Source organism: Aspergillus wentii, assembly GCF_001890725.1.
Source record: "Aspergillus wentii DTO 134E9 unplaced genomic scaffold ASPWEscaffold_3, whole genome shotgun sequence".
In the NCBI taxonomy this organism is placed as follows: domain Eukaryota; kingdom Fungi; phylum Ascomycota; class Eurotiomycetes; order Eurotiales; family Aspergillaceae; genus Aspergillus; species Aspergillus wentii.
The window spans coordinates 1,136,660-1,153,483 of record NW_024467834.1 but is presented as its reverse complement, the minus strand read 5'-3'; the positions used below and the strand labels follow the sequence as shown (position 1 = coordinate 1,153,483).

Sequence of the window (16,824 nt, the reverse complement as noted above, 5' to 3'; positions counted from 1 at the left end):
GAATGATATCCAGCGATCAACAAAGCATGTCTCCCTCTGTTTGATATTGATAATTGGTGATTTGGTTCTTTTCCTTGCATTGCATTGCATGCGTGTCATATACATAGAGTAAGCGCAGTTTGTTCTTGGATTAGTTACCAAACCATTTTATATATATAGAATCAATAAACTGCTTGATGTATTTTACGTGGACCCATTTAAATATCATGATGTCGTAACTTTTCCCACATCAAACAGCTTCTGCTTCATTCTTCTGTACACGAACCCCTTCGGATTTTTCCATATCATGAGAGACACTGCCGGATCCGGATTTGGGGCTTCCATCATTCAGAAGACCAATGCTACTTGATGTAACTGTGTCGATTGTTTCTTTATACGAGGGGACGACGTTGACAGCGAGACCGTACGTCCAAGCGACGACCAAGAACTGTTGTTATCAGTTAACGGATATTCCTCAGACTGGACAAGAAGAGAAGAGAAGAGAGGGAGAAGGGAGAAGAGAGAAGGTGTATACATACCATAGTAGGAACGACCATAGCAAATCCGGTATTATTTCGGCTATCAGCCACGGCACCAAGGATAGGAGGTACGACAGCACCACCACAGACAGCACCAATGATGAGTCCTGCACCAGTTTTGTAGTGACGTCCTAAACCGCGGATACCGAGTGCCAGGATGGTGGGGAAACAGATGGATTCGAAGAACATAGCGATGAACAACATTGCTATACCGGTGCTGCCTCGTTGGGTGATGGATGCAGCCAGAAAAGCAACCATCAATGAAATGTAGCCAAAGAAGACAAAGCGTGGTTTGATAAATCTCATCAAGAAGGCGCCGATGAACCGGGCAACGGCAATGCCGCCTTCAGCGCCGGACAGGAGCTTGGAGGCCGTGGCGCTGGAGGTCCCAGGCGAGGCATCGGTGCAGTAGTTGATGAAGTAGCTTGCGATGGCGACTGGATATTGTCAGTGGAATTGTCCTATAACTATATGTGACATGAGGGTGTGTACCTTGACAACCGGTATAACCGAACTGAGCCACGGTGGCATGGAACAGATTGTAATGTTTCCGGAACGGTACTTCCTGTTCACCAATTTGCGTCTCCGCAACCTGGAGGGCCATGTCCTCGTCTGTGACCTCGGGGATGTTGGATAAGAAAAACACGCCGGCAAGAGCAAAGGCGAAGACTCCAATAGCGAGGTAGACCCATTGTACGCGCTCAAGAGCTTGCACACCATCTCCAGTCGAACTGAAGAACACAAATGAGGCCAATGCCGGTGCGACGCAGCTTCCGATACCGTTGAACGCTTGGGCAAGGTTGATTCGGATTTCCGAGTACCGTGGGGGACCGCAGACTGCACACGTGTCAGCGAAAGCTGATATTGGGGACAAGATTCCAATAGCCAATCGCTCTCACCAGAAATGTATGGATTCGCTGCTGTCTCTAGACTTCCCAGTCCCGAACCGATGACAAAGGTGCACGCGCAAAAGCCACCAAAGCTTCTGTTCAGACCCGCGGGCCACATGCAGAGAGCTCCAATGCCATAGAGCGTCAATCCGAAAATGAAGACGGCTTTGTATCCAAAGTGGCGGAGAATCCAATTGGCATAGCCTAACGAGGCGAGAGGGTATGCTCTAGTTCCGTCAGGTGTGTTCACGCATGCATTTGCTGCACAATGCAAGGGACATACCCGAAATACGCAGCTTGAAGGCCCGATGACCGAGTTCGAGTGATGTGGAGAGTATTTTGGAAATGTTTATTCAAAGTATCCAGCAAACCGTAGGAAAATCCCTACATGTACGGAAATTGTTAGTTAGCATGTTATCGTCAATCGGAAGAGGGCCATCCTTGGTGTCTCAGCACATACCCACAGAAAGAAAAGAGTCGTAACGAGGATGAGGGGCCAAAGACTCTGGCGTAAAGTGAGAGTCGCTGCCGATGTAGTTTTTGTATTATCCACCCGCAGCCCTCCACGGCTTTTCAGAAAATTTAAAAATCCCATGCTAGCGGGAAGAGGTGTGAAAAAAGACAGACAGCTATCAATCGGAAGATGAGATGCTTTTCTTTTCAGAAACCCCCCACCTCGCATGAGCTAAAAGCCGAAGAAGGATGGCGAAAAGTTAGGAACTCCCCATTGCTGGAGATTTGTTCCACATCGCGGTATCACAAACATGATCTTGACCCAATGCCTGCAGATTATTCCCACGTTTATGACAGGAACCAGTTTTCCTTGCTCATTGTAGTAACATGATTCGTAGATTCAAACGAACAGACGGACAGAAACCACCCGGCCCACGGAAAAGATCGTCGGAAAGAGGTACACTAGAAACGTACACTCATTTCAGCCCCGCGGTTAGCCCGAATAGCTGAATTTTGCCCACTCAGCAACGAGAGGAACAAATATGCGCAGTACGCCAGAGCAAATCCTTGTATTGAGAATGGAACCTTTTGAGCGGGCGGGATAATTGTTGCTTGGCATCTCTGGGGTTTTTGCTCATTGTACCGCATGGATTATGGATACTACCCAGCAGTGGGGTAAGAGACAATCCACTCCATAGCTAGCCGGGTTGACTTATCCTGTATCGATAAAGAGGACATGGTTAGCATGTTCTGTTGCTCACCGAGCGTCTCATTGAGTATGCGTGTCATTGCATGGGGGTATCTCAATACTCAATAGGCATTCTGATTCACTGACTATCTAGGCACTCAAGGCTCACCGGAGAGTCCAATAATGAAACAAAGTATCATCATGCGAGACCACTTATTTTCCATATCGCTGGAGTCTTCGGTTTCAGTACACCTCAAAGCCCACTGGATTGAACAAGAATAAAACAAAACCAAAACCTTTACGTTGGTTGAATACCATGGCGAGGATAATTAATGGTGTCGAAAGGAAGAAGTTTCCTTCCCCGTGACACTGCGGCTCTAGGTTAAGAACAGAGTGGGAAACAGTCTAATCACGAGAAAAGCTACCCATTGATTTTGGAATAGTAAATTCATACAGTATAGGACATATAATATGCTGTCTAGCTCCCAACACACTATGAAAAAAGAAATGCATACATAATTCAAAGGGTCGATGTTTGTCTATTTATGAAACATGCCCGTTGAAAGTCTAGTCGTCACTGCATCATCCTATCTCTATGCCTTCTTGGGCTTCGAGGCAGCGGTTTCAGCGGGAAGGGTGTAGAGACGACGCTCCATGACCTTTAGAACCTCATCGATCAATCTATTATCAAGTTAGCAAAGTCCGGTTATTTAGTTGGCGTCAAGCGGGAAGCTTACATGACAGGGGCGCTGATTGCCAGGACAGCCTTCCACTCTACCCAGTCCAAGGGAAGAATAGAGAACAATCCTTGCAAGAAAGGAATGTACAGGATGGCAAAATGGAGAGACATGGAAAGGATGATGGCGTAAACGAGCATCATGTTGTTCCAGAGAGCAAAAGTAACCAGGGATTCGCTGGACGAAAGGGCGTTCATGGCGTTCAGCATCTCAATGACCACGAGGATGGAGAGAGACACCGTGGATGCCGATCTCGACATGTCGTTCGAGAACATCTCGCAACCAATTTCGGGAAACTGGGCAGAGCACTTGTGGAAGTGAGACTAAAGGAGGTATTAGTGAATATTCAATATTGAAAACTTAGGTAACTCGATTTACTTACCAGTTGCCAGAAGGAGATCTGGGGTCCCTCAGGGTTGTAGAGGAACCACCAAACATAACCAAAGACGGTGGCAGCACCGACGTATGTGCCAATAACCATGTATCTGAACAAGAGCCAGCCGCCAACCAAAGGCTCATCACGCTTTCTAGGAGCACGTCTCATCACATCGTGATCGGGAGGGTTGAACGACAAGGCGGTTGCGGGCAAGCCGTCAGTCACAAGGTTAACCCAAAGGAGTTGCACAGGGACCAAAGCCTCGGGCATGCCCAGTGCGGCGGTCAGGAAAATCGAGACCACCTCACCAATGTTTGACGAGATCAGGTATCGGATAAACTGCTGGGTGTTGCTGTAGATCGATCTTCCCTCTTCGACGGCAACGGTGATGGTCGCGAAGTTGTCATCAGCTAGAACCATGTCGGCGGCCAGCTTGGCCACATCGGTACCAGTACCCATTGCGACACCAATGTCAGACTTCTTCAAGGCGGGTGCATCGTTGACACCATCACCAGTCATAGCAACCACGTGGTTAAGGGACTGAAGGAGATCTACCAACTTCGACTTGTGGCTAGGCTCAGTACGGGAGAACAGCCTCGCCGTCTTGACGGCCTCGAGCTTCTCACTCTCGGACAGACCGTCGAATTCGCGACCCGTGAAACTCTTTCCCTTGAGGTCCTCATCCTCACCAAAGACACCAATTTGACGGCAGATAGACTCGGCGGTGTTGCGGTTGTCACCGGTAATGACGATTACGCGAATACCAGCGGCACGGCATTTCTGAATAGAATCAGCAACCTCGAGACGGGGAGGGTCAAGCATTCCGACAAGACCGGTGAGAGTCATGTTCTGTTCGAGCTGAGCGTATTCTTCGGTAGATTGGGCATTGTGCAGAAGAGGGTTAGCAGCCACATCGTTAACACTGGCCAAAGCCATGACGCGAAGACCACGATTTCCGTATTCAACAAGCTCTTTAGACAACAAATCCAAGTAGTCCTTGGTGAGAGGCACGCGAGATCCATCGGTACCCAGGAGTACATGTGAGCAGCGCTCGAGGATAGATTCGGGAGCGCCCTTGACCAGAAGCTTCTGCTCCTTTGCTTCGCCGACGAGGACAGACATGCTCTTGCGGTCACGCGAGAATTCATAAGTAGCCTTCAATGGTAGACGAGCTTCGTAGTGCGCACTCGAAGCGTGAAGCTTCTTGGAGGCGGGAAGACTGAGCAACTTCTGGTTGGTAGCGGCATCATCGGTTCCAATCTTTTCAACCAAAACTCGCAGCGCACCTTCGGTTGGTTCGCCAATGTTAGAGAATGCACCGGTCTTCGAATCGTGAGACAGCTTAGCACCGTTGCAGAGAGCCATGATCTCGGTCATTTGGCGAACGGTCGACGATGTGGCAGCGAGGTTTTCGACAACCCTGCCATTCTGGGAGAGCTTTCCTTCAGGTGCAAAGGTCGTACCGGCGACGTCAATATCCTCAAGAACCTTGCCAGACTTGCCTAGGTAAACAATCTTCTCCACACTCATCTGGTTGGTGGTCAGGGTTCCGGTCTTGTCAGAACAGATGACACTGCAGCTACCAAGGGTTTCAACCGAAGGCAGAGACCTAACCACGGCGTTCTTGTTGGCCATTTTTCGAGTACCGAGAGCAAGACAAGTAGTAATTACCACAGCCAAACCTTCGGGAATGGCAGCCACACCTAGGGAGACAGCAATCTTGAGATAATAGATCGCACCCTTGGTCCAGCCACCAAACGACGGGTCGTTGAAGTGTTCAATGTTGATAACCCAGACGAGAATACAGATAACCGTGATAACCTTGGCTAGCATGTCACCGAAATCGTTAAGCTTCTGCTTCAATGGAGTAGGTTCCGAGATCTGGGAGGTGATGCTCTCGTGAATGTCACCAATGGCAGTCGACCCGCCAGTCAGGACAACGAGAGCAGTAGCATGGCCATTGACAACGGTTGTTCCCGAGAAAAGCATGTTGACCTGATCCTGCTTGACAGCCTTCTCGTCCTGGACAGGACGAGTGTCTTTGGCAACACTCTCACTCTCACCAGTCAGGATGGCTTGGTCAACACGGAAGCTGTTGCTGTGAATCGTAAGCACTCGGCAGTCGGCAGGAACACGATCTCCCACAGCGACGTGGATGACATCTCCAGGAACCAGATCCTCGGCTTTGATGCGCTGGGCAGTACCATCGCGAACCACCTTGGCCTCATTGGCCGAGTATTCTTGAAGAGCAGCAATCGCCTTTTCCGCACTGCTCTCCTGGGTCACACCAACGACAGCATTGAGGATGAGAATCGTCAGGATGACAACAGGATCCACGAATGCGGTCCAATCATCACCCTCTTCAAACAGAGCCAGGACAAAGGATACAGCAGCTGATCCTAAGAGGATAAGGACCAATTGGTCTTGGAATTGTTCCAACACGAGTTTCCATAGCGGGGTGGGAGGGTCTTCGGCGAGAGCTATAGGAAGAGAGGTTTTGTCAGCATGTTTTTCTACACCGTCATAACAATAGAGATCGATCTATTTTTGGCCCCATTGGACTCGGAGGAACAGACCATTTGGACCATATTTTTGCTTAGACTTGGAGACCTGGGTCTGCGATAGACCCGAAGACTCCTTGACAGCAAAATGCTCCAGCGCCTGGGCTGGAGAGTAGAGATAAGAATTGTCCATCGTCAAACACCAACGCGGCAAACAACAATTGTTTTGTAAGCCGGGAAGGTGAAGGAGGAAAGAGGAGAAAAAGAGAGAGAGAGAGAGAAAGAGACAGATAACGTGTTCCTTGCTTTTACCCTGAGCGATAATACATGAACGCCAAGTGGCCGGACGGGAAGCTGGTTGCTAAGTCGCCCCGGGAGGATGAGATACCCGAGCGAGTAGTCAAGCAGAGGGATGAAAGAAGAAGAGAAGGGAAAAGGAAGAAAAGAAAAAGAAGGATATAACTGGCGGCTACTAAAAAAGAGGAGAAACACAGAGGAAATCGGATCGAATCCACAATGAGCGTGGCTTTGAGAGGATTGAAGAAAGAGAGCGCGCGACAGAGAGCGAGACACAGAGAGGATGATGCAGCCAGTCCGATCCACCAGGAACTGTGCCTCAACGTGTTCTCTTTCGGTGTCTGGATACGCTACGGTATGGACCCCCGGTTCATTTGCTTTCCAAAAAGCGCAAAACAACCAGACGACACCCACAGGGCTGCAGGGCTGAGTTTGAAAGCCGGGAATAGGATCGTTTGTCGGCGGTTGTCGTGGAGGGAGCCCATTCCACTTTCTGGGGCTGTGTAGATTTGTGTAACACGCTGATCTCTTTTGATGTCATGTGGTATTTTGGACATGATGATAAAAATATTCTATTAATTTTACATAGCTTTTGATAAAAAAAAAAGGAATAATAATACAGAGTACTATTTTCTTCTCCAGACTCGTAAAATTTACCGCATTTCCCCTCCTCCGAAGAATAGAATGATGATGCCTTGTCCGAGACGAGACCCTCTTATGGAGTCATACTAGAGTAGCCCTACAGCCGAACCACGCAATATCATTCGTCTTCTGGCCGTGATGGGGAGAAGTGCGAGGCTGGGATGCGCGCAGGGAAATGAAAAGATCTTCACTATTTGTTTCCAACCATTTCTTCGTTTGAATCATTATTGTTGTGATTTCCTCCGGAGGGCATTGGATAGGTCAGATGACGAGTCGGAATATCAGAGTCGGTGAGAGGCTGAGGGGTTTTATTGATTATTATTATTCACCTTCTGAGATTCACTCGGTCAGCCAGAAATACTGCGCCGTCGATAATCCACCAGAAGTTGAGTCCAGGTTTATATATCAAAAAGAGGCCGTTTGATGACGGCGTTTTATGTGCAACTCATCTCGGGGTTGCATGCACGTGCCAGTTGTCTAGCTATTCTTATTCTTGATCTGAACCTGACTGGACTGGACGGATGAATCTGGGTGGATCTGGCCTGTGAGTGAGTTTAGGATAGGGTACTCTGTAAACTATTATTGAACAAGTCAATTGTAGCTCGAAAGCGAATTAAATGAATCTGTATACTGCTCCGGTGGAAGAAATGGCTGCCTCAGGCACAAACCAAACATCTCAAACATCTCGCTAAGCCCGCCTGGCCGTCACTTCACCGGTTCATCACTTGTTGCTGGGAAGATCGCATCTGCCAAACCTCCTGGTGATTATTCCATCTCCATCTCCATTATCTGCTAGTCTTCTATCCCCTTCGCATCTCTCTGTTCATCTTCTTTCCTCACCAACTCTCCCCCTCCATTTCTCCCTCGTCCTTGTACAACACCCTTTCCCATCATGACTTCTGAGGTAATGTTCTAGCCCAACCCCTCCTCCCTCCCCCCGTTGTTGTTGTGTCTGTCCTGTCATCTGTTGTCGCAACGTCAACAGTTGTCTGGATGCATGCATCTCCTTCTGTTTCATTCCCATTTCCTCTTCCGTCTTCCCTTCCAAATCAACATGGCCTTGTACTAACCGTCTCTCTCATCACTTGCAGCGTGAGAGGTAAGGATCCAGGCTGCCTTTTGGTCCACTGCAAGATGACAGTTCCACTAATACCTCCCCTCCAGCAAGACGTTCCTCGCGAGGCTCTGCGAGCAGGCCGAGCGCTACGATGGTAAGACCCTTTCTTGAGTTCTTGGATGATGGCTTTGGAAGTCGGACATGCTGATCCCTTGCGTCTTACAGAGATGGTCGGGTACATGAAGGTTAGTTTCTCCTCATTGTTATGATTGGAGATGATCAACGCTGACAAGTCGAACAGGAAGTCGCCAACGTATGCCTCTTATCTCCCTCTCCTCTATCCTCGTTACCGCATAACTGACCATTTGCATCAGATTGGAGGCGAACTTACCGTCGACGAGCGTAACTTGCTCTCTGTTGCCTACAAGAACGTGGTCGGTACCCGTCGTGCCTCCTGGCGCATCATCTCCTCCATTGAGCAGAAGGAGGAATCCAAGGGCTCTGAGCAGCACGTTTCGATCATCCGTGACTACCGCCAGAAGATCGAGACCGAGTTGGAGAAGGTTTGCCAGGATGTCCTCGACGTTCTGGACGAGTCTCTCATCCCCAAGGCCGAGACTGGCGAATCCAAGGTCTTCTACTACAAGATGTATGCTTAATTGGACTCTCCCCTCACCTAAACTTTGACACGAGACTGATCATTCTTCGATCAACAGGAAGGGTGACTACCACCGTTACCTCGCTGAATTCGCCTCTGGAAACAAGCGCAAGGTCGCTGCCACTGCCGCCCACGATGCTTACAAGGTACGTTTATCATTACGTTAACCATCTTTCTTCCGATCATCCCTATTCTCCTCCCAGCATCAGGGGCTAACTTCCATCGCAGAATGCTACCGAAGTTGCCCAGACCGAACTCACCCCCACCCACCCCATCCGTCTCGGTCTCGCCCTTAACTTCTCCGTCTTCTACTACGAGATCCTGAACTCGCCCGACCGTGCCTGCCACCTCGCCAAGCAGGCTTTCGATGATGCGATCGCTGAGCTCGACTCGCTCTCCGAGGAAAGCTACCGCGACAGCACCTTGATCATGCAGCTCCTGCGTGACAACCTGACCTTGTGGACTTCTTCCGACGGCAATGACGCCGACAGCGCCAAGGAGGATAAGCCCGAAGAGGAGGCCGCACCCGCCCAGGAGGACAAGGGTGAGGAACCCAAGCCCGCTGCCGCCCCTGAGTCTTGAAGATGAGGCGGCCCTCGGGACCTTTGTTGTAGCAAAAGCCGTGCTGTGTCCTCAGCGTGTCTATTTGTAGACGTTCGAATTCTTCCTGGGAAGTGATTATGGATGTCTGATCTAGCTGCGTGACTGTTTGGGACCGGCACATGTCTTCCACTTGTTCGGGATCGTGTGGGTCGGGCCGGCGGAGTTTGATATTTGGAGAGCGAAGGAAAAGGGGTTGAGCGGAATTTATCTCTCTTTTATTCTCTCTATTATCGCCCCAGCAAGATACAATGTGTTATTTCACCCCTTTTTCATTTTACTTTTTTGCCTCGTTTATCTTTTCTCCAAACATCTGAAATCGAAAGTAGTTGGTTCTGTTCCAGGTTTCCCAGCAACAAACCCTGAGAACGAGGAAAGAACGAGGGATGGAGCGATGGAATCATCCATTTGTTTCCGGGTATTTGTTTTTACTGTTCATCTCGATATCCATGTTGCAACCTCTATCCCCTGGTGATTACATACTGTATGCCATTGATTATTCCCCCATATTTAGTCAGAGCCAATACAAGTAGCCTTTGGTACAGTTGTTTTCTCGCGATGTATGCCAAATGAGTTACTTATATATCGAATTCATCTGTATATCTTTCAAGACCTGGGGTTATTGTGGGGATTAGGGATGAAGTGTATATGGCCAACTAGTATTCGTTAAAGTATATGGATTTATAGAATGTAGGTAATATAACGGAGGGTGGAATACAAAGTATGGTTACAAATCATAAAATTGAAAAAAACGGTGTAGATGATCTATTGGGACGAAAAGATGATATCAAGAGGACAGTAGGATAAAATGAGAAAAGAAGTTGTTGGACTGTCCATTCCAATTAGCATAAACATAGAAAACATAGGTTGTTATACTCCGCAGAGGAAAATGGGAAGAAAAGTAGTAAAAAAAAGAGAAACCCCCTTGCCCATAGACCGCATACGTGGGTGGGATCTTTGTTTTTATATCAATCAATCACATGAAGTCATCATCATCCAAACCATCATCGTAAGTGTTGGAATCGATCTGGTTGTCCCTAGAAGCGACCAGCGAAACCTTGGTCTTGGCAGCTTTGGTCTTCTTGCTACCCTTGTCGGCCGCACGCTCCTCCCTCATCTTCTCGTTGCTCATGGTCGTCAAAGCACTGGAGATCTTCTTCACCTCGGTACTGGGCAATTCCTTGACGAGCTGCTTGACAAACTCCTGCGCCCACAGGGCGTATTGGGGCTTCTTCGACTGCGCCGTCAGCAGCGGAGCGATAGTAGAGGTGAGCTTGGCGAACTGGTCCTTGGTGGTGGGCTTGAACAGCGGCATGGCGGACAGGTCGACGGCGTTCGTGGGGTCAGCCGAGTCTCCGACGACAACGGCCTTGGGGGCAGCGCTGCGGTTGGCCATGCGGTTGATGTCGATGTCGCCAATGAGGTCGGCAGCGTGCATAAGATCCGAGTCCTTCTCCGTGCGGCGCAGACGGGCCCTTCGCTCCGCCTCATCCTCCTCGCTGTCGGATTCGGCCTCAGCTGCCTGTCGTCGTCGTTGCTCCCGGTGTTCCTCTACCCGCTGTGCCTTGCTCTTCTTGTTTGCAGCGGCTTCAGCGTCGGCCTTAGCCTTGGCTTCGGCGGCTTTGGCTGCCTTTTCGCGTTCGACCTCGGAGTCTTCGGCGGCATCCCAGGAGTCGAGGACCTAATCAGTGTATCTCGTTAACTTTTAATTCTTCTTCTTGTCCCAAGACCAATGGAGAGATATTCATGTTGTGATAGTGCTGATGGTGGTGGTGGGTTCTCACATCTTCTTCCTCCTCGTCCTCAAACTTGTTACGTCGGTGGACAATAGGAGGAGGGGAGGAACTCTCCTCTTCCTCATCTGTAGATACCAAGATAAATGAATTAGCATTTAAACTCCATTTTAGGTAAATATGTATCCAACGAGAGCGCGTGTCGCATCCGAAACGGATCGCCCGCACGGAAATTCTAATGTCACAAGGTATACACAATACATACCCCACTTTGAAGGAGGCATCGTCAAAAAAAAAAAAAAGTTTGAAATTTCAGGTATTCAGGTGTCTCCAAAGACGGAGGATTCAATAGAAGAGTGTCTGACAATGGGGATAACCCAACAGATCAGCCGTCGTGATAAGGAGAGGGGGAGCGATGTCGGGGAAATTTTTATGTGGGCAAAAGATGCCTACTATCGCAGCGCTTCCAGTGTCACGCAACGAGCGTCGTTTGGTGGGGCAGAGGGGTATATCACGTGACATGGCTGCCGTCAATGCCCGATGAGGCCAAACTGTCTATTTTACATGCATTTGTTGTGATGCCTGCTTAATTCGTTCCCTACGATAAAAGGGACACGTGCTTTTCATTATGTGGTAAATATTTTGTTTAATTTGCCTATTAATTCATCATCATAACTCTTTATAATATCTGCAGATGCCTCCCAGGATATAAATGGGGGCTCTTTGCAGCTTGTTTCGTGCCCAAGACCTCATTTATAACCATGTGGCCTGGAACGTGCCAGGTAGAATCTAATTCAAACCGTCTGTTTCCTTTCGAAGACGTCCATGGTGGATTCTAAGACCTGCTTGTATCATATGCTTCGTAGCTGCATTTACAAGTTAACAGAGGTGCGGAACTTGTTGCCGGCGTAGACAGCGTTGGAGCCGAGCTCCTCCTCGATACGGAGGATCTGGTTCAGCTTGGCCAGACGCTCAGAACGGGCAGGGGCACCGGTCTTGATCTGTCCAGAGCGGAGACCGACAGCAATGTCGGCAATGGTGACATCCTCGGTCTCACCGGAGCGGTGGGAGACCATGACACCCCAGTTGTCGGCGTAGGAGTCCTTAGCGGCTTGGATGGACTCGGTCAGGGTACCAATCTGGTTAACCTTGAGCAGAAGGGCGTTGCAAGACTTGAGCTCAATGGCCTTCTTGATACGGAGAGGGTTGGTGACGGTCAAGTCGTCACTGTAGGTTCTAGGTTAGCCATTTGATTCACCGAAAAAAAAAAAAAAAAAAAAAAGCTGCATTTTATCACTCACCCAACAATCTGGAAGTCGGAAGTCTTGTAGAAGTAGCTCCAGGCCTCCCAGTCGTCCTCAGCGAAGGGATCCTCAATGCTGACGATGGGGTACTTGCTGGCAAGGGCCTTGTAGAGGTCGGCCAACTGCTCGTAGGTGAGCCACTTGGTGGGGTCGCTCTCGGGGTTCTTGAAGTCCAAGTCGTACTTCTTCTCGTCGGCCTTGTAGAACTCGCTGGAGGCAACGTCCATGGCAATGTTAATCTTGCCGGTGTAGCCAGCCTGCTCGATGGCCTCGGTGATCAGGTCGAGGGCCTCCTCGGCGGTCTGAATGTCGGGAGCAACACCACCCTCATCACCAACGTTGCCGGCAGACTGGCCGTACTTCTTCTTAGCCAAAGCCTTGAGCTTGTGGTAGACCTCGGCACCCTGGCGGAGGGCCTCGGAGAAAGAGGGAGCAGAGCTGATTTCATGTTAGCAAGTTTATTCAGCCTTTCTCGTTTACTCCACAAACTTACTCAGGAACGATCATGAATTCCTGGAAAGCCAGACGGCCACCAGCGTGGGAGCCACCGTTCAGGACGTTCTGGAAGGGCACGGGGAGAACGTAGGGCTTCTTGGTACCGGCGAGGTCGGAGATGTGAGCGTAGAGAGGGATACCCTTCTCAGCAGCACCAGCCTTGGCAACAGCCAAGCTGACACCCAAGATGGCGTTGGCACCGAGGTTCTTCTTGTTGGCGGTTCCATCGAGCTTGTTGAGGAACTCGTCAACCTTGGACTGGTCCTTGACATCGACGTTCTCCTTGATGAGAGCGGGTCCAATGGTCTCGTTGACGTTCTTGACGGCCTTCAGGACACCTGTTAAACATCTCATGTTAGTTTGCCTGCACAATAATCTCCAAGGTTAAGCAAAGAGTAGTGTCTTACCCTTTCCGAGCCACTGGGTCTTGTCACCGTCACGGAGCTCGTGAGCCTCGTGCTGGCCTAGATATTAAAATCAGCACTATGATTCAACGTGATTTATACCGGGGTCACAAACCAGTGGAAGCTCCCGAGGGAACAATGGCACGGTGAAGGCCGGTCTCGGTGACAACGTCAACCTCGACGGTAGGGTTACCGCGAGAGTCGTAGACGGAACGGGCGTGGACCTTGGAGATAGGCATTTTGACAGAACTGATGGGTATTGATCAGTGGATTGCAGAGCAGAAAGATCAGGAGATGAGACGGGACAAGAGAGCTAATAATATAGGAGAAGAGAAAAAAAAAATATGGATGATATGGTTGGGTTGTTGACTAACAACAGCGGGGGACCTTCACCGACGACCCAAAAAGAATGAGCGGAGGGAGAGGTCAAGAGGGACGAGGGGGAGAGGCAGTGCGTGATATCCAATCAATTGACGGTGCACCGGTACATCAGACTGTGCTTGATGAAACAGTGGGGAGGAGGAGATGAATTTGATGGTGAGCGGCTGATATACTGGAGTAGCACACCGGAGGCCTTGATGGATGATGATAATCTCCCTTCTCTCAGTGGTGAAGACGGAGGGGTGAAGCACAGTGGGATGGTGGGGTAGTGATGATCTCAGAGGAGCTCCAAAGAACCAAACAAACTGACCTGGTGATGCGTACTTGATGGAGGGGATGATGATGATGTTACAACAAGGGAAGGAGAAGAAGAAAAAACAATAAAGACACGTCTGGGGCTGGAATCGGCCCTACTTGTACCAGAGTATGAGATTCCCCCGCGGTAAAGCTCACTGTCGGGACTCCGAATCTTTCCAACGTGATGGTGGGGCAGCGATATTGTCCTCCTTCTCTCGCTGGCCGAGGACTGTCCATGGGAGTTGGGACCGTCTGAGGTGACGCTCTCCAGCGAGATCTCCCGCGTTTCTCGGCGGATGGCGGGTGAATACTTTGGCCATGGGGTTGGGGTTGTGATGTCTGACTTCATTTCTGTACTGCTACATATGGCATTCCTGCCTCTATCCAAGTTGGTCTCATTTCTACCTCTGTCAGGAGGCTGGATTGAGGGTTTGTAGCCCAGGCATTGCAAATCAAATATCATAAATCGCATATTAAAGATGATAGAAAATTATATGCAATTGCTGCATCCGAAATTTCATGAAACTTCATGTGTATGATGCTCGAAATCAAGGCACTCCAGAGCCAATGTCTGGAAACTTCCATCATTTGCGGGATAAAATACGTAATACTGGGATAGATGCCTTTATGCCTCAGGTGTCATATATGCCCCTTTTGTAAGGCAAACACAAACCAGACACGTGATACTGGGTACTGTCTATCTGCATCAGGTGACTACGTAGCCGGCGGCCTGGTGGCTCCCGTAAGCTCCTCGACAGCTCTCTTAGCTGGTGATTCAACCCCCAGATACCCCATTTCACTTATCCCTCGCCGGGAAATTTCACATTTCCAAACGCACCGAGCTGACTTAACATTCGCCTGTCATTCTTGGTTCCATATTCTATCGATCACAGTCCCCATCCCCTCACCCGCCATCCGTCATGAACAGCGCCAGCGATCCTGAGAGAGAGCAGGCGCTCGAAGACTACAAGAGGAGCTTGCTGGATCTACGAGAATGGGAGGCCAAGCTTAAGAACCTCCGACTGGGTATCAAGGACCTGCAAAGAGAGTTCGATGTCTCCGAGGAGAACATCAAGGCCCTGCAAAGTGTTGGTCAAATCATCGGAGAAGTGTTGAAGCAGCTGGACGAGGAGAGATGTATGTTTCGACTAGTTCCTGGCCATCCAGCTTTTTGGATGATTTTACATTGCTACTTTATCATCGGTTTATGAGAGCAGGATAGCTGATCCCGTCTAGTTATTGTCAAGGCATCATCCGGACCCCGATATGTCGTTGGCTGTCGTTCAAAGGTCGACAAGGCGAAGTTGAAGCAAGGAACCCGTGTCGCCCTGGATATGACAACACTTACCATCATGCGGATGCTGCCACGTGAAGTCGATCCGATGGTGTACAACATGTCTCTTGAGGACCCTGGTCAGATCAGTTTTGCAGGAATTGGTGGTTTGAATGACCAGATCAGAGAGCTACGAGAAGTTATCGAGTTGCCGTTGAAGAACCCCGAGCTTTTCCAACGAGTGGGTATCAAACCACCCAAGGGTGTTTTGCTCTATGGGCCTCCTGGAACTGGCAAAACATTGCTGGCACGAGCTGTTGCAAGTTCGATCGAGACCAATTTCTTGAAGGGTATGCCCATATTCGTGCTTAGATACTAGTACGTCTTTTGTTTACTGACTCATCTAGTTGTCTCGTCGGCAATCGTTGACAAGTATATCGGTGAATCGGCACGGTTAATACGAGAGATGTTTGGCTACGCGAAGGAGCATGAGCCTTGTATTATCTTTATGGATGAAATCGACGCCATCGGTGGTAGACGGTTTTCCGAGGGTACTTCTGCAGACAGAGAAATTCAGCGAACATTGATGGAGCTTCTCAACCAGTTGGATGGATTTGACTACCTTGGAAAGACAAAGATCATCATGGCTACCAACCGACCTGATACCCTTGACCCCGCTCTGTTGCGAGCCGGTCGTTTGGACCGCAAGATTGAGATTCCTCTGCCCAACGAGGTCGGTCGCCTGGAGATCCTAAAGATCCACTCCAGCACCGTTCAACTAGATGGCGACATTGATTTTGAGAGTGTGGTGAAAATGAGTGATGGTCTCAACGGAGCTGATCTTCGCAATGTTGTCACGGAAGCGTATGTCCCCCCTTCAATCTTATTTTGGGTTTCAAATTGCTAATGTTTCAATCTAGTGGTCTATTCACGATTAAGGACTATCGGGATGCGATCAGCCAGGATGACTTTAATAAAGCCGTCCGGAAGGTTGCAGAGGCGAAGAAGCTGGAAGGCAAACTGGAGTACCAGAAACTGTAATCGAGGCATACCAAGCGCTGCTGCATGTCCTCATTCTTCATGAATGACCGTCTCAGAATTAGCTATGTCGTCAAACTGTCATTGAGAAGCGTTAATGTCAGCCGGCATCTGTTGATGCTGTCCTTGTAGTCGGACTAGTCACAATAATTTTTATTAGACTTGCGTCTGCCAAGTTGTATTCACCGCCACAGCTATTTTCCTATGTCATGATAAGACGTGAATTGGGGCGGCGATCCACAGCAAGGATTAGACTAGCACCGGTATACCTAGATTTATGATATTCAAAGTGCGAGTCCTTACCGGTGATTTTAAAACTATATCATACTTCTAAACTGCATCGTACCGTAATGACTTGAGGCCGAGTGCATTCCAATTGCTGGTGCCAAGGCTTTTCCCCGATCGACAAGAAGCAATGTGGCCACACGTCTTCTCCTGTCTATCATTCATCTCAGCAGTTTTGCTGGTGAGCTAACCGCTGG

The 16,824-nt window shown here is 49.3% G+C and overlaps 6 protein-coding genes across 6 annotated transcripts; 2 read left to right on the top strand and 4 right to left on the bottom strand.

Annotated features, from left to right (window-relative positions):
- Nucleotides 1–229: 229 nt before the first annotated feature.
- On the bottom strand, nt 230–2,003 carry ASPWEDRAFT_108598 (putative l-fucose permease; the record flags this gene model as incomplete). The annotated part of the gene is made up of 6 exons (XM_040828006.1): nt 230–427; nt 519–955; nt 1,011–1,355; nt 1,418–1,635; nt 1,692–1,792; nt 1,869–2,003. The coding sequence occupies 6 exons, from the start codon at nt 2,001–2,003 to the stop codon at nt 230–232; spliced, it is 1,434 nt and encodes a 477-aa protein (XP_040690414.1).
- Nucleotides 2,004–3,142: 1,139 nt separating this feature from the next.
- ASPWEDRAFT_109063 (calcium-transporting ATPase) lies at nt 3,143–6,356 on the bottom strand (the record flags this gene model as incomplete). The annotated part of the gene is made up of 4 exons (XM_040828052.1): nt 3,143–3,230; nt 3,287–3,609; nt 3,669–6,142; nt 6,239–6,356. 4 exons carry the CDS (start codon nt 6,354–6,356, stop codon nt 3,143–3,145), a joined length of 3,003 nt encoding a protein of 1,000 aa, XP_040690413.1.
- A 1,638-nt stretch (nt 6,357–7,994) lies between these two features.
- ASPWEDRAFT_170246 (14-3-3 adaptor artA-like protein) lies at nt 7,995–9,399 on the top strand (the record flags this gene model as incomplete). The annotated part of the gene is made up of 8 exons (XM_040830583.1): nt 7,995–8,006; nt 8,194–8,201; nt 8,267–8,313; nt 8,385–8,404; nt 8,461–8,472; nt 8,534–8,808; nt 8,876–8,963; nt 9,046–9,399. 8 exons carry the CDS (start codon nt 7,995–7,997, stop codon nt 9,397–9,399), a joined length of 816 nt encoding a protein of 271 aa, XP_040690412.1.
- Nucleotides 9,400–10,124: 725 nt separating this feature from the next.
- Nucleotides 10,125–11,452, bottom strand: ASPWEDRAFT_38354 (eukaryotic translation initiation factor 3 subunit J). The gene is made up of 3 exons (XM_040834869.1): nt 11,416–11,452; nt 11,202–11,278; nt 10,125–11,098 (listed from the first exon to the last, which is right to left on the bottom strand). Exons 1-3 carry the CDS (start codon nt 11,432–11,434, stop codon nt 10,394–10,396), a joined length of 801 nt encoding a protein of 266 aa, XP_040690411.1. The 5' UTR covers nt 11,435–11,452; the 3' UTR covers nt 10,125–10,393.
- A 218-nt stretch (nt 11,453–11,670) lies between these two features.
- Nucleotides 11,671–13,605, bottom strand: aspf22 (enolase acuN). The gene is made up of 5 exons (XM_040834868.1): nt 13,469–13,605; nt 13,357–13,413; nt 12,948–13,287; nt 12,452–12,892; nt 11,671–12,377 (listed from the first exon to the last, which is right to left on the bottom strand). The coding sequence occupies exons 1-5, from the start codon at nt 13,590–13,592 to the stop codon at nt 12,023–12,025; spliced, it is 1,317 nt and encodes a 438-aa protein (XP_040690410.1). The 5' UTR covers nt 13,593–13,605; the 3' UTR covers nt 11,671–12,022.
- Nucleotides 13,606–14,951: 1,346 nt separating this feature from the next.
- On the top strand, nt 14,952–16,345 carry rpt4 (proteasome regulatory particle base subunit RPT4; the record flags this gene model as incomplete). Its single annotated transcript, XM_040828069.1, has 4 exons — nt 14,952–15,168; nt 15,268–15,654; nt 15,712–16,168; nt 16,225–16,345. The coding sequence occupies 4 exons, from the start codon at nt 14,952–14,954 to the stop codon at nt 16,343–16,345; spliced, it is 1,182 nt and encodes a 393-aa protein (XP_040690409.1).
- Nucleotides 16,346–16,824: the final 479 nt, after the last annotated feature.